Consider the following 16526-nt stretch of genomic DNA (forward strand, 5'->3'; position numbering starts at 1 on the left):
ATCATGCCTGATTTAAACGAAACATATAACTATATATGACCAAAACAAAACGCCGTGGTGTTAACATTAAATTCGGAGTGTATTTGGTTTTGTTTTTTCTGTCGCAAAGAAATCTTCCGCATTTTATTCGTTTAATTTTTGATCGAGATTACTTTTAATTAGGCACTACTATACCCTCCTTGATGCTTCGAAGGGGTATTTGATTCACACTTCCGCAAACAGAATACAGCTGGATTATTCCATTTTGTCTTTAATAGATAATATTTCTCACTCACACGAAGAATTTGATGAATTTTACACTTTCATATCCGACTGTTTTGGTGATTTTATTAACATGTCATTTTATTGTGAAAGGTAAGCGATGTTGTCATACCGGTTATCCTCAAATATCTTTGTAAACCATACAAAAATAATCAAATAAATATACCGACTGTGTCTTTTAGCATAACTTCAATTGATTTTTATAGGCGAAAACAATTGCAGTGCTCTAATGCAGTTGCTCCAGTCAACTGGAGTTTCACTAGAGATCAAGAACAAAGGTTTTCACAGGTATCCGTGTACCTTTTACTTCTATGGATTTTTTTTAAAGACACTGTCGAAAACAATCACGTATTAATCAGAACTGCTCGATTTAAATGCTTAAAATGTTTTTCTAACTTCGTTTTAGAGAGGTGGAGACAACAGTTGAACTCTGGCCTGGTGCGTTCAGGGACGTCCGGGTTTTGCTTCTTTACAGTTGGCCAAGGGGCATCTATGTGGACCCCTACCAGCTTGCATTCCTCAGTGATGCAGTTAATTGGCAGGTGAACGGAAACAGCATTCATGTTACTTTTGTATCAATATGTATTAGTAGTAATACTATGACAGTGTATTTTAAAGTGGTGCTATCTTCAATAGCACAAGAAAAAAAAAATGGAATTTGTATGATTACAAGGGGAAAGTCAATATTTTATGATAAAGTGATGTAATTTACAAGATAATATAATAGAACACATGATAAATTAATCAGTAATTTTACAAGGCAAAAAATAGTTTGGCAAAGTATTATTACGGGGGGGACACATTTTATGATTATTTTTAACATTTAATAATAATACAGTCATAAATTATCATTAGGAAAAACACTGTGATGTTCTAACAGTGATAAGAAAAAAAATGCAAATCTACAAAAAAAAATGTAGGTATTTAAAAACAAATGACTTTTTAGATCAAAATATTGGATCTATTCCACCAAAAGTACAATTTTATTGCTTTAACATTGCACATTGAATTGTATGATTATTTCATGTTACTGGAGGCCTCATTTTTATTGACATTTTTTATGTATTCATCTTCATCAGATATTAGTGGATTCCACCATTGACCTGGAGGTGCCTGCACACAAAGCTTCCACATTTGTCACCTACGTTTATCCGTCCTTTAGTGAGGAAACCCCTGACAAGCTCAAAGTTAGCATCCCCATCCATGGCCGCTATCACCAGCCGTCCTTTGTTGGGAAAACCGTTGAATCCATTGCTATAGAACCACCGAAGCTTCTTGTACGCACTGAGGAATGTAAGTAGTGGAAGTTGGATTTGCTCAAAAACGTCTGTAAATGTTCTGTCTTTTGATGCTGTTTTCTTTCCAGGTTTACAACTCGGTAATTTGGAGCCCCACATGGCAACACGTGCACCGTGCAGTGCCGACAATGCCAGCAGGTGTCTGTGGGTTCAAGTGCAACATAAGCAGGTGATTCGCTTTGTCAACGAAGTAGTAATCAAAGCAGGGAAATATTTAAATTTTATGAGGAAAAAGTTAAAAGTTGTTCTCTTACAAAAAATATTAATCACGTCATGAATTTTATTTAAAAATTAAAAGTTGTACATTTCGAAATGTTTTGAGTGTACTGTTTTACTTTTATGGAAAACATCTGCATTTTATAACAATTACATTTCAATATTATATACATCAAAATTTTGTTGGGGAACATTGTGATATTACAAGTCATCAAATTTAAAAAATATAAGTAGTAATAGTAGATAATAATTCTCCATTTTATGAGAATTAATTTCATAATATTACAAAATAAATGTTCTGATGAGAATAAAGTTGTAATATTGCAAGAAATAAAAACCTTAATTTAACTAAATTTGACGATAATAGATTTATGATATTAAAATATTTTTTCAAATATATTCATTCATTTTCCATGCCGCTTATTCCTCACGAGAGTCGCGGAGGTGCTGGAGCCTATCCCAGCTAACTACGGGCAGTAGGCAGGGGACACCCTGAACTGGTTGCCAGCCAATCGCAGGGCACAAGGAGACATACAACCATTCACACACACACACTCATACCTACGGACAATTTAGAGTGTTCAATCAGCCTACCATGCATGTTTTTGGGATGTGGGAGGAAACCGGAGTTCCCGGAGGAAACCCACGCAGGCACGGGGAGAACATGCAAACTCCACACAGGAAGGCCAAAGCCCGGGATTGAACCCCTGATCTCAGAACTGTGAGGCAGACGTGCTCACCACGCAGCCACCGTGCCGCTTTTTCAAATATATATATATATATAATTAATATTAGACTATATTAACATTTTAAGAGATTAAAGGTCTAATTTTACGAGTAAAAAATACATTTCCGATATTTTTTTTTACATATAAAACCATAAAAACTAATTGTAGTGGAGAAAAAGGTTGTTAGAGGAGAAAAAGGTTGTAGTTACCGTACGTAATGCTAAGAAACAGGAAAAAGTTTTACTATTAAATAAAAACACATTGCCATTTCATGAGCATGAAATTATCATTTATTATTATTATGTGAAAACACTAAAAGTTCAATAAGAAAAAAATCCCATACTGAGGACAAAAATATAAATTTAATCAACAAAATTATAACATTAAGAAACCAATCTTTTTTTTTTTCAGAATGAATTTATCTGTATATTGCGAGTTGTGACAATATTATAACTCATAATTTTACAGAAATAAAATTTTAATATCAGAAATACATGTGTAGATACATTTAATGAGAGGAAGATTGTAATATTATTAAAATATCATTTCACCAGGTTCAAATTATATAATTGTCACTTTATAACTCTTGACTTCTTTTGGACTCCCTTCTTGCAGTGGCCTGGTGCCCAAACTTTGCTTTTACCGGTGGGAGACGGTTCTCTGGTGGTGCCGGTGTGCGGCGTTACAATGGTGGTCACCATGATCTGCTGTTTGCTGCTTTCGAAATATATGTGGAAGCATCGAATTTTGTAAAATGTGATGGTTTCTGTGTCTTTTTAACTCTGGGCTGCCATTAAAGGTGATAGACGCCTATTTCATTTGAAGTGGAAGGGTTGGCAGAGAATGAACAACTGTTCAGTCGCAGCCACTCTCCCAGTTCAAATGGATTGGACAATTAACAGCAGAAGGATGAAAAGCGCCACATGATTAGACTTATTGTCAATGGCGCTGAAAGTTGATATTTTGTTGATGATAATTATAATTATTTCAATGTGAATAAAGTGGTGCCGATTTTAATTGATCCCATGACCAAGCTTGCAACTCAATTTATTCATCCATAACTGTAGATCAAATCAAATTTTCCCATTTTGCTGTGGTTCTTTTTTAGTGTTTGAATCAATAATTTGATAACAATGTCAAAAAATTTTTTGAATTACTTCATAGTATTTAGTTGTATTTGGGCCAGAAGTGGATGCCTTGAAAACTTTTTAATTCAATTAATACAACAAGATACTTAATTATTTTTTCTCTTATGATCACATGGTACATTTTTTTTAACACAAGTAAAATTGTGTTTTAAATGTAAATTTTAATGCGACTATGTTGAGTTTTTGAAGTAAATAAAATTGTACTGTATTTGTTTTCAAGTACAGTTACGAAGTTTACTTGGTTACTTCCCACCACAAGTCGCTAGTTCCGCTTCCCCCTTCTCGCCATAGCGGAATTACCATCGAAGGGCCCCCAAAAGATAGAAGGGGGTTAAAAAAGTTGCACTGTACATAGTTGTCAGCTTTTTTTTTACTTGAATCTATTCACGCCCTACTTTCAGATGAAGTCTTGTACTTTCCCTGGATTTAACAACATCTTTTAAAGCACCGAAGAAGGCTTGACCGCAGGAAGTCCAGGAGTTCTCTTCACGTTTTAACTGCCGTGGAAGCTCTCCGGTAAGAAAGTGGCGAGAATGCGGCTTTGTGCCGGATGGTTGGACGACCACCTAACCGGGCCCGTTCCCTCACCCTGAAACGGCATTCATTTCCATCATTTTTTTCGCCGTTATCTTACTATACCGAGTTGTCACAGAGGAGTTCCCGTTAGCCGCTTGCTAACTCGCTCTCGGTGGTCAATGAGTTGAAATGCTAACGTTAGCCCGTTAGCCGCCCCTGTTGTACAGTAATTCATGAAGGGCTCATTTTAGCCCGACGGGCCTCCGAAGTAAATACTTCTAGGTTTAAAAAGAATAATTTAATTCACATGTGCAAAGAGAAAGTTTTAATTACGCAGTCAAACGAAGCAGAGTATTTACCGTTATCTAATTTGAAGTTAAGTGAGCGAACGTTTCCTCATTGTTATTCTTCCAGGGCTGGCCTGCTACAATGTCTTTATAAAGTATATTAGTCACATCCACTCACCATTCAAGAGATTCAAAAGACGTAAATAAGTAGAATTGTTATTCGCAAGGACAAAACTGACAGTTTTGTGCTGTTTTTGTCATTCCTGGCAATATTTTTCTTTGTAGCTACACTCATTTTTATGTAGTTGACTAACTGTAAATAGTAAACACCCCACTAACTTGCGTAAATTCTTAATTTAATGTAACGACAACGCTTTTTCATGTCCATCCTAGCGGAAAGGATCTTGTTTAATATATTAAAAAAACAAAAACAACAATATTTCATATTTCTCATGTCAGGAAGTGGCCGACTGACATGGGAGCAGACATTTTATCATTAACACCCATTTTCACATGTACCTGTGCTGGAGTCTGCCAGAGCTAATGTACGTGGTTTAATCTGACAAAATCGCTGTACATGTAAGCTGTGTCATTTTTTTGCGTTGAAACATTTCCCATTATAAACGAATGTCATTTATACTAGGTGTTTTCACACCTTTTAAATATATCCCATACAAGCATCCCAGCACACTTTAATTAGCTATTTCAGGTATCTGTACTTTACGTGTTTTTCTTATACTCGGCTTCTTTTATTGACAGTTGTTGTATAAGTGCTAAAGTGTAATTGAAGCGGTTGTGGGAAGTTAACTACATTTTTATGGTAACTAAATTTTGTTTACTCCTTATATTTGGAAATATGTAGGCGTGTTGCATTTCCAATGTGTTGTGTGGAGGCAGTCAAGAAACAACAGCGTCTGGCGTTCACAAATTCTTCCTCTAATCTGAAATAATGCTTACATGTTATCAAAACATTGTATACAATTGACATTAAAAAATAATTTTCACTTTTTTACATTGTGAGTGCATTCAATAATGTTTTCATTTTATTTTGAAAGGAATAGCACCTTTTTATTATAGATCATCCCCTCTTTTCAACTAAGTGTATTCATGCAAAAATGTGCCTTTTCCATCTTGGAATCCCAAAGTTAAGATGTTTCTCTATAGAAATAATGGCCAGTCATTTCACAGCCTACAAATATAACGTGTAACCCTATTTATTGTTTTTTCCTCGTTATAGTCCTTCCTTCCTCTTCTGCCGGCACATCCTGCTGCGGTTCATGAGCACACACGTGTGTTTCATGCTGATGTGATCCACCCTCTCCGCTTGCCGCCCTGTCCGTCCTGTCCCCCCCACCCCTGCCCCCTCCTCATCTGCTGCTAAAAAAACAAAAACAAACTCTCGCGTGAGCAATGTGCGACAACGGCGACCCCGAGGACAAGCCCCCGGCGCCGCCTGTCCGCATGAGCAGCACCATCTTCAGCACCAGCTCCAGCAAAGACTCGTTGTCGGCGAACCATAGCTCCAAGCCACTGCCTTCGGTGCCCGAAGAAAGAAAGCCTCGCAGCAAGATTATCTCAATCTTTTCCGGCGCGGAGAAAGGTGGGTGGGAGTACTTTTCAAGTATGTAATCCTGTCATTTAAAATGTTTTTCACTTTCAGGCGGAAGAAAAAAAGATCGAGACAAAGAGCGACCGGAGATTTCGCCACCTTCCGATTTTGAACACACCATACATGTTGGCTTCGATGCTGTCACTGGAGAGTTCACTGTGAGTAGGATGTTTTATCATCAGACCCACGTGTCAACAGCTAACCAGAATTTCTGATTGTACTACCCACAATCATTATACCTTACAGGGTATGCCGGAGCAGTGGGCTCGGCTACTTCAGACTTCTAACATCACCAAGTCAGAGCAGAAGAAGAACCCGCAAGCCGTGCTTGATGTTCTCAAATTTTACGACTCCACGGGCAACGGGCGGCAGAAGTACCTCAGCTTCTCATCTTCTGGTGAGTCCCTCAACACAATCCATCCTTACTAAGGGTGTAACGGTATTGAACCGTTTCGGTACGTGGTGCTTGGGTCGGAGCGGAGGCGTACCGAACGAGTTTCTGACGTAATGTAACCCTTACTTTTCGAGGCTGTGAGTCGATCGGGTTACAGTTTCTTTGTGTAGATTATATTTACTCCGTCTTCTCTACTATAATGAGGACCAACGCGGTACGACAGTATAACCCAGAAACGTCAACGGCGCGACAACGTGGCCGCCGCAAGAACGCAGTGAAACGCGGGCGTTAAAGTCAATCAGCCAATGCACACCAGTCGCAGTGCGGCCACGTGACGCGTCCCAGAAGCGGCTCAACAAGACGCACGCGAAAAGAACTGCAGAGTTTATTATTTGACACGAGACGCGACCCTCCTGCGTCAATACTACTTCCGGTAGCTAGAATCGAGCAGACCGGAAGTCACTCGTGTAAAAATACGGTGGATCCGGTCGATTTTCAAACTAATATGCAATCGTAACCCACTTTTTGAGTCCATCAGATCTCTTGAGTGGTAGATCGGGGCACAGTTGACCTATCTTTGTTGATTTACGGCCATCTTCTCTGCTATAATAATAACCAAGCCGGCCGCGTGTTCAATACAAAACCCTCCTACCACAACAAAACAAGTAGGAACTAATATTCACAAAGGAACTAAAGTTATACAACATAAAATATACAATATAAATGAATACTACGTCACAATTGTAAAATATAAACACATAATAAAATAAATAATAGCCCATTTAAATAGAATAAATTGAAATGAGCTAAAACACCTGTAATTAAATAATAAGTAGAATACACAGATCCTGCTTACACAATTGAATTTATTAATTTCTATGTGGCGCTTTAACTTGAGAAAATCCACCAATAAAGCTTTTGAAAACCGTTTATAAGAAAAAAAAATGATTCATTGAGGCATTTCATTTGTAAAATACATGTTAAAATCTTTGTCATCGGGATTGCTTTTCTCTTTAGCACAGGACTTCTTTTTTTCTTCTTTCTTTCAGAAAGAAAGCTGACCAATACGCGGGGTCTGAAAGGCAAATTGTTGTTGGATTATCTTTAAACACCCACTACTTTTTGAGCAGAATTCTAGCTTTGTATAGGCTAATGTTCCTATTGCTGAAAGCACAAAGGTGTGTAATAAACTACTAGCGCATTTATATTTTGCATTTTTTTTCTTACTGTACCGAAAATGAACCGAACCGTGACCTCAAAACCGAGGTACATACCGAACCGAGATTTTTGTATACCGTTACACCCCTAATCCTTACGATTCGTTTCTTTTAAAAAGTTGTGAAGCACTTATAATTTTTGTATTCACTTACAGAAAAAGAAGCATTCACTCCAGGGCCACAGTCTGTAAGTATACGGAAACAACAGTTCAATTGTTCAATAGTTCAAACGGACCGGACATCTATCGTCGTCAATGGCAACCAATATGTTAGCTATCATAATCTTGGTCTTCTCTCTTTTGCTGTATCCCAGCCAGTCAAAAAAGGGGCGGAGCCCGCATCTCCGACAATCAAAGACATCGATGACGATGATGATGATGAAGCTCCGCCTCCCGCCGTGGCTCCCAGACCGGAACACACCAAAAGCGTAAGACAACAACCACATTTGTTATATCTTAAAATGTCACCAATTTCTATATGGTGTTTTATTCTGCATTTCTAGGTGTACACACGGTCCGTCATCGATCCCCTGCCCGCGCCCACCCCGAGCACGGACGGCGATGCGGCGTCTAAAAGTGCCGACAGACAGAAAAAGAAGGGCAAAATGTCGGATGAGGAGATCATGGACAAACTGAGTAAACCTCATTTTCACTTGTCACACTATTAAAAATGTCTTGTTTCACGTGCTTTTCTCTTTTCACAGGAACAATCGTCAGCATTGGCGACCCCAAAAAGAAATACACCAGATATGAGAAAATTGGACAGGGGTGAGTCGTGTAAAGTAGCCACAAAAGGATTATTTTTGTATTCGATTGATCGCTTATTATTTTTCAATTAGACAACTAAAAAACTCATTTAGAAATTACGTCAAACTAATGTACAGCAAAAAAACTTTGACAACGAAATACGAATACTGTGTTACCAAGTGCAAAATCATGACAGGTTATGAATGATCACATTTCAGTGCCATTGACGGCAATGGATGTCCAATCCCTTTCGACTGGGAGGGACTGGAAAGCCATTGAATTAATTACAAAGATAATGAGCGTGCTTTCATCAACTTTGATTGCCACGATGATTTGAGTAAACTTTTAAACAATTAATTAACAAATATTGATAGTCTTTCGTAATAGTAAATATTGTCAGTATTTACTTACTGCATTTTTATTTATTAAAAAAACAGAAAAACAACTGTAATTTTTTTTTTTTACTTATTACCGTAATTTAAGAATTTACATTTTTTAATCAAAGAAAATGAAATGAAAAAACTCCATGAAAGCAGATGTTTGTAATGATAAAAATGAGGTATTTGCAGATATTAGCTTTTAACGAAAAAAAAGGCAATGATCCAGCTACATGTAGCATTTCTGGTCTAGCATTTCTCAGCACTTGGCTTCATTCCAATGCACATTTACAGCTAAAATGTAAAGGCCAGAGTGATAAAAGCGTAAATATTGAATGATTGATGTATGACCCAATGAGTTGACTTATTATAAAAATAACTGGTGACTAGTCGACAATCAAAATAATCATTTATCGCAGCCGTTTGACAACTACAGAAATCGGAGATTTATCATAAAAATAATTGGTGACTAGTCGACAATCAAAATAATTATTTATTGCAGCCCTTTGACAACTACAGAAATCGGAGAATATTAACTCAAAGAGGAGAATGCGGACAATTTTTAGATGAACAATTCTTCTAAATTGTCAATTATTCTGATAATTGATTAGTTGTCGATGAGGTGATTAATTGTGACAGGCTAGTATAGTGGTAACTTGACTCCCAAGTACAATTTGGGGTTTTTGGCATACTGACTGCAAGTAGTGACTATTTAATGTGCCGTGTTTCAAACATCCTCAAGACAGTTATACTAGGGCTGTCAAAATTATCGTGTTAACAGGCGGTAATTATTTTTATAAATTAATCACGTTAAAATATTTGACGCAATTAACGCACATTCCCCGCTCAAACAGATTAAAATGACAGCACAGTGTCATGTCCACTTGTTACTTGTGTTTTGTTGCCCTCTGCTGGCGCTTGGGTGCGACCAAATTTATGGGTTTCAGCACCATGAGCATTGTGTAATTATTGACATCAAAAATGGCGAGCTACTAATTTATTTTTTGATTGAAAATTTTACAGATTTTATTAAAACGAAATTATTCAGAGGGCTTTTAATATAACATTTCTATAACTTGTACTAAAATGTATCTTTTAAGAAATACAAGTCTTTGTATCCATGGATCGCTTTAACAAAATGTTAATGTTAATGCCATCTTGTTGATTTATTGTTATAATAAACAAATACAGTACTTATGTACAGTATGTTGAATGTATATATCCGTCTTGTGTCTTATCTTTCCCTTCCAACAATAATTTACAGAAAAATATGGCATATTTTATAGATGGTTTGAATTGCGATTAATTACGATTAATTAATTTTTAAGCTGTGATTAACTCGATTAAAAGTTTTAATCGTTTGACAGCCCTAAGTTATACACATCGTCATTCATGTGTCCTTTCTGTCCTCTTCCAGAGCTTCTGGAACAGTCTTCACTGCCATTGACGTTGCCACAGGACAAGAGGTAAATAGACTGAATGTCAATCAAACCATTAAACCTTTCATGGTTAGCGGTCACTAAAGGGGACAGCTATTCATATGTTATCATGAGTTTAACTTATTCACTGCAAGACAATGTCACACAATATGTGTTGTGGTATTTAGTAAAAGTGGGAAATTGATATTGACAGCAATAGAAATCCAACCCATTTCAGCTGGGAGGGGCTGAAAGGGACCATTTGATTCAAGTTAAGCTATGTGAGGTAATTAGAGTTATAAAACAAAAAATAAATAAAATTCCCACAGCAAAATACACATGTACAGGTAGTCCCCGGTTTACAAACGAGTTCTGTTCCTGTGCTAGCGATGTGACCTGGATTTCCATGTAAGTCTGAATTAACCCCTTTAAATACCTCAAAACACCCTCTAAATTTAAAAAAAAAATGTCCAAAAACATGTATTATATGTCATTGTACTGTCCTCGCCAAGACGTTGGAGTTAAGTCCTAGCTAGACAGTGAGCTAAGCTAAGCTGGTACAGCAGAAGACAGACATAATGTATTGTTTGACTTCTGTGGTTCTGACGGCGCAACGTGTCAAATACGTAGCAGTCAGCTAGCTATGCACTTGGCACTTGTATTCAATGAAGCCGGTCGTGCATAATTGGTCGTGCAACCATCTTTGCAAAGTTTGTATGATATAGTTGTGTTGCAAATGTTGCACTGAGCTGACTGGTCATTTTTTTGGGAAAGTTAAGCCAAACTTTTGAGAGCCGCCGCACCGTGTCCATGATTGTAATCAAGTTGCAAAGCACAAACACGCGCTTGTTGTGGCTTCTTCTTCGTGGTTTTCGGCAGCAATTTTTTTTAAGCTCGGCAGTCAGGGCATCGAAACATGGAATCGAAAATTAAAAATTCAAACAGTTCCGGGAGAACCGGAGAGTTAGAAGCGGGTCCCATCGATGCTCGTTGCCCAACCCTAATTATGTTGCATTTTTTGAATTTTTGTTACCGGTACCAGTAATTCATTTTGCTCAGAATTATTTATATTCTTTATTACTCCTGGCTTTTTTCAATTTGCATTTTTCTTTTGTTTTTTATTTATTACAATTTAATTAATTTTCCCTAAAATGGATTATTATTACATTTTATTTAAAATTATATATATATATTTTTTACTGCCCATGGAAAAATATGTACGGGCAACACTAATGCTGCAGTGTCAAATGGGGGATGCAAAATATTATCCCGTGGGTTGCAAGTTTGAGACCCCTGCCTTGTTTAAATGTCAAAGAAGCATTTAAGGAAAAAATTAAATCATTAATCTGTGCATGAAAGAGTTGTAAAGATCATATAATTACCTCAAGTATTTCTGCGTAGGTTGCCATCAAACAGATCAACCTCCAGAAGCAACCCAAGAAGGAGCTGATCATCAATGAAATCCTGGTTATGAAGGAGCTCAAAAATCCCAACATTGTTAACTTCCTGGACAGGTGACATCAACAACAGATTATGGAAGTGCTCCAAAAGAGCGTGTCATGTAATTCACTATGCATTTCAGTTTCCTGATGGGGGAAGAGCTATTTGTGGTGATGGAGTACCTGGCGGGCGGCTCGCTTACCGACGTGGTCACCGAAACGTGCATGGATGAAGCCCAAATAGCCGCCGTCTGCAGAGAGGTTTGCCGTCGTGAGCGTGCCACGGAAACGAGCAGTCGCACAGTATTAACGGTAGTTTCCCCACTTTGTCTCGTAGTGTTTACAAGCGTTGGACTTCCTGCACGCTAACCAGGTCATCCACAGAGACATTAAAAGTGACAACGTGCTGCTCGGCATGGACGGTTCCGTCAAGCTGAGTGAGTTGTTGGGAAATCACAATGAAAAATGATGGCCGATGATGCACGCGTAAACCTGCGTCATCTTCTCCGCAGCCGACTTCGGTTTCTGCGCCCAGATCACTCCAGAGCAGAGCAAGCGCAGCACCATGGTGGGCACGCCCTACTGGATGGCCCCTGAGGTGGTGACCCGCAAAGCCTACGGGCCAAAAGTGGACATCTGGTCACTGGGCATCATGGCCATTGAGATGGTGGAGGGAGAGCCTCCCTACCTCAATGAAAACCCCCTACGGGTGAGTGTGTGGAGATGAAGGCCGTGACTGAAGGTCAGGAAACTAAATCAGGGAAAAATGCGGGATATTTTAACCAGCGGAAAATCAGGTTTATAGTTTTATAACTTACGATGGAGTATTTCTCATAAATAGACAGTTTTGTCCTTTTTCCCCACTTCAAAGGTATGCATACTTTTTATGCAAAAGATATACTACTTTCTCAAATTGCAGACTTTTTATAGGCTGTATAATAAGGTCGTTTTTCTTGCACTGTACCAGCGATGTCAAATTCATCTTTATCAAAGGCCACATGTTATGGTTTCCTTAGGAGGGCTGTTATGTCAGTCAGCCCACATAAATATTTAAATCCTTGGCTGCCATTGACTGTGCTAGACATCCAATCCATTTTGACAAGGAGTGATCGATGGCTGTCAAACCATCCTAGTCAAAAGGGATTTAATGTCTAATGATGTCAATTGTAGCTAAAGTATGGTTGTCTATTGCTAACATGTACTGCACTGTAAAAGTGGTAAAGACCAGGGTCCATGATTGAAAAATAGGGCTGCAACGATTAATCGTCTAGTTGACAATCAATTACCAAATGAATTGACAACTATTGTGGTAGTACATGAATTGTACAGCTACATTGATGACTTCTCAATTGTCAAATCCTCTTTTGAGCTTCGTAATAGCAAATATTTTATTTATTTCACTGAGGGCATATCTACACCTAACAGGGTCCCCCCCCCCCTTTCTTATGTGAGGATACTGCCCTCATACGTCAGGAAAAAATAAGTGTCTACACCACCACGTTTAAAAAAAAAAAAAAAAAAAAAAAAAGCATCCATAGCCAACAGCATTCATTCGTTTTCCTTCACAACAAGCTGGCGAAAAATAATTGTCCGTAATCTCGTCCTTCGCATGTGTTCCTCAATATGGGGCAATGCAAGTTTGTAAATAAATGGAAGCAAAAAGCACCTGTCTAACAATTAGACCGAAACCCACTGCAAAGGTATCCATGTTGACTCCAAATGTAAATATTGGTCTCATATGTAACACGGGAAGAAAGTTTGTCGCAGACAGTGACGTTTACACAGTTAAGTCTTTGGTTATCAGTGCACATATGGTGATGCTACAAACGCAGAATTCTTCACTTTGGTCATGTGGGAAGTACTGGTAAAAAGTTCTTCCTCAAAATTGTATTGTCTCCTGAAACTAGAGGCTTTACTGTCAGTGTGAAATAGGCTTAAGTGTGATTTGTGATAATTTTTTTCCTGTGAGTGCATAAGAGTATTTCAAATTACTGTACATTTCTTATTTGACACGTTTATATATAGAATGAGCCTCTTCTTTCTCATAGTACCTTGTGAAAAGGTCTCAAATGTACTTGGATTTCATTCAAATGATCCCACCTTATCTTCCAGGCCTTATATCTGATCGCCACCAACGGAACACCCGAGCTACAGAACCCTGAGAAGCTGTCGCCTGTTTTCAGAGACTTTCTCAACCGATGCCTGGAGATGGACGTGGAGAAGCGGGGTGGCGGAAAAGAGCTCCTGCAGGTCACTTACTGCTTACCTCTTCAAAATGGCTTTTGCTATTATGCCCTCCCACTATTGCAATTTACAAGTTAGTTCAATTCACTGAGTTTTATTGTTTTCTTGCACGCAGCATCCCTTCCTGAAGCTGGCCAAGCCTCTTTCCAGTCTCACGCCGCTTATCCTGGCTGCCAAGGAGGCCATGAAAGGCAATCGTTAAGAAGACCCCACACACATGCATACACAACCATTTAGAATTTGTGCCAGACAGAAAGGTTGAGAGTAAAAAAAGTCACTGTGAAGACCAAAAAATATCAAGCACGAAAGACACATACATCATCATCCGCTGTCCATATGAAGTCTCTGACAAACTGGTTAGGACTGGGCTTGTATTTAATGAAGAAGACGCCTCGTTCTAGTTCCTAGTGTTGTTGTTTTTTTAATCAACTGCCTTAAATGCAAAACTGTTGCCTAATGTATTGTTGATTGATGTCTCTCCTGTGATTTTTACTACCTTTTTGTAATTTGACCTTTCTCTGCTCTGTCAGTGTCTTTTTAGTTTGTTTTTTTTTTGATACTTGAATCTCTCGTTCAACTAGTTCATTTGACTGCTTTTATAGGAAACATTTCAAGAGCACGACGGTGTCTTTTCATTTCACAAAATGCACACGACAGAGCTACTGTACCACGTTAGTCCCTTGATAGCAGAGGTGCACCTTACGGGCAAGTTCATTTTACATGAACAGGGTTTATATTTTCCTCTCTATTGTTGATATTAAAAGTGGAAACCAGCTTTTGTCATTTGTGTTTGACTAATGTGGTGATTCATGTGATCGTTGTATTTTCTAATAATATTGGCTCACCTCCAGTGATGTATCAGCAAATGTCGATACTGTGCAGATACCATGCTTTTCTTTGTGTATATATAGTGTATACACTCACCGGCCACTTTATTAGGTACACCATTCTAGTAACGGGTTGGACCCCCTTTTGCCTTCAGAACTGCCTCAATTCTTTGTGGCATAGATTCAACAAGGTGCTGGAAGCATTCCTCAGAGAGTTTGGTCCATATTGACATGATGGCATCACACAGTTCGTGCAGATTTGTCGGCTGCACATCCATGATGCGAATCTCCCGTTCCACCACATCCTAAAGATGCTCTATTGAATTGAGATCTGGTGACTGTGGAGGCCATTTGAGTACAGTGAACTCATTGTCATGTTCAAGAAACCAGTTGGAGATGATTCCAGCTAATGACATGGCGCATTATCCTGCTGAAAGTAGCCATCAGAAGTTGGGTACATTGTGGTCATAAAGGGATGGATATGGTCAGCAACAATACTGAGGTAGGCTGTGGCGTTCCAATGATGCTCAATTGGTACCAAGAGGCCCAAAGAGTGCCAAGAAAATATTCCCCACACCATTACACCACCAGCCTGAACCGTTGATACAACGCAGGATGGATCCATGCTTTCATGTTGTTGACGCCAAATTCCTACCATCCGAATGTCGCAGCAGAAATCGAGACCCATCAGACCAGGCAACGTTTTTCCAATCTTCTATTATCCAATTTCGATGAGCTTGTACAAATTGCAGCCTCAGTTTCCTGTTCTTAGCTGAAAGGAGTGGCACCCGGCGTGGTCTTCTGCTGCTGTAGCCCATCTGCCTCAAAGTTCGACGTACTGTGCGTTCAGAGATGCTCTCCTGCCTACCTTGGTTGTAACGGGTGGTTATTTGAGTCACTGTTGCCTTTCTATCAGCTCGAACCAGTCTGGCTATTCTCCTTTGACCTCTGGCATCAACAAGGCATTTCCGCCCACAGAACTGCCGCTCACTGGATAATTTTTCTTTTTCGGACCATTCTCTGTAAACCCTAGAGATGGTTGTGTGTGAAAATCCCAGTAGATCAGCAGTTTCTGAAATACTCAGACCAGCCCGTCTGGCACCAACAACCATGCCACGTTCAAAGTCACTCAAATCACCTTTCTTCCCCATACTGATGCTCGGTTTGAACTGCAGGAGATTGTCTTAAACCATGTTTACATGCCTAAATGCACTGAGTTGTCGCCATGTGATTGGCTGATTAGAAATTAAGTGTTAACGAGCAGTTGGACAGGTGTACCTAATAAAGTGGCCGGTGAGTGTATATATACAGGTGACTTGAAGTTCCGCTGGGACCCCCAATTTGGCCAACTTTCAAAGTTGTCCAATATGCATGTGTGATACATCATTGGAAAGCTTAAAATCTCAATTTTCTGGGGGAAGAATTTTTTTTAACAGGAGGGCATTTTAAAACAAATTAAACAGCGAAACCCTATTTGGAGGTGAGAGCATGAAAGAGCAGAATTAAAGACGCCATGACTTTAACGAGATATCGCGTACTTACCTTGTTTCGATCCAAAAAGTCCATGTAGCATGTATCACTGAGTGTCAAGACACAGCTGTGAATGGCCACAGCTGGATTTTTTTTGGGGGGGGGGGGTTCATGGGTGAAACATGGTAATATAACAAGGGTCGCGATGCAGAAATAGCAGACATCAAGGAATGGTCGAGATTTTCTCTTTCATATATTACCCTTTCAAATGTTTTTTTCTTTTTTTTTTTCTTTGTTTGGATCGATTATCATCAACACATCGGAGAAAATG

At 38.8% G+C, this 16526-nt stretch overlaps 2 protein-coding genes across 2 annotated transcripts; both read left to right on the top strand.

Annotated features, from left to right (window-relative positions):
- The first annotated feature begins 52 nt into the window (after nucleotides 1–52).
- Nucleotides 53–3524, top strand: pigx (phosphatidylinositol glycan anchor biosynthesis, class X). The gene is made up of 6 exons (XM_057840904.1): nucleotides 53–354; nucleotides 468–549; nucleotides 668–803; nucleotides 1341–1554; nucleotides 1628–1728; nucleotides 3119–3524. The coding sequence occupies exons 1-6, from the start codon at nucleotides 288–290 to the stop codon at nucleotides 3254–3256; spliced, it is 738 nt and encodes a 245-aa protein (XP_057696887.1). The 5' UTR covers nucleotides 53–287; the 3' UTR covers nucleotides 3257–3524.
- Nucleotides 3525–3903: 379 nt separating this feature from the next.
- pak2b (p21 protein (Cdc42/Rac)-activated kinase 2b) lies at nucleotides 3904–14667 on the top strand. The gene is made up of 15 exons (XM_057840896.1): nucleotides 3904–4167; nucleotides 5692–6054; nucleotides 6115–6221; nucleotides 6310–6460; nucleotides 7830–7861; nucleotides 7988–8101; nucleotides 8177–8309; nucleotides 8378–8441; nucleotides 10215–10263; nucleotides 11617–11729; nucleotides 11798–11915; nucleotides 11992–12091; nucleotides 12167–12363; nucleotides 13767–13904; nucleotides 14014–14667. Exons 2-15 carry the CDS (start codon nucleotides 5865–5867, stop codon nucleotides 14098–14100), a joined length of 1593 nt encoding a protein of 530 aa, XP_057696879.1. The 5' UTR covers nucleotides 3904–4167; nucleotides 5692–5864; the 3' UTR covers nucleotides 14101–14667.
- The last annotated feature ends 1859 nt before the right edge of the window (nucleotides 14668–16526 follow it).

Source organism: Corythoichthys intestinalis, chromosome 7 (assembly GCF_030265065.1).
Source record: "Corythoichthys intestinalis isolate RoL2023-P3 chromosome 7, ASM3026506v1, whole genome shotgun sequence".
NCBI classification, from domain to species: domain Eukaryota; kingdom Metazoa; phylum Chordata; class Actinopteri; order Syngnathiformes; family Syngnathidae; genus Corythoichthys; species Corythoichthys intestinalis.

Coding starts and splice junctions, on each gene's coding strand:
- pigx (XM_057840904.1), top strand. CDS start 288: ATGAATTTTACACTTTCATATCCGACTGTTTTGGTGATTTTATTAACA. Junction 355..467: donor ATGTCATTTTATTGTGAAAG/GTAAGCGATGTT, acceptor TGATTTTTATAG/GCGAAAACAATTGCAGTGCT. Junction 1,729..3,118: donor TTCAAGTGCAACATAAGCAG/GTGATTCGCTTT, acceptor CCCTTCTTGCAG/TGGCCTGGTGCCCAAACTTT.
- pak2b (XM_057840896.1), top strand. CDS start 5,865: ATGTGCGACAACGGCGACCCCGAGGACAAGCCCCCGGCGCCGCCTGTC. Junction 7,862..7,987: donor TCACTCCAGGGCCACAGTCT/GTAAGTATACGG, acceptor GCTGTATCCCAG/CCAGTCAAAAAAGGGGCGGA. Junction 12,092..12,166: donor GGACGGTTCCGTCAAGCTGA/GTGAGTTGTTGG, acceptor TCTTCTCCGCAG/CCGACTTCGGTTTCTGCGCC.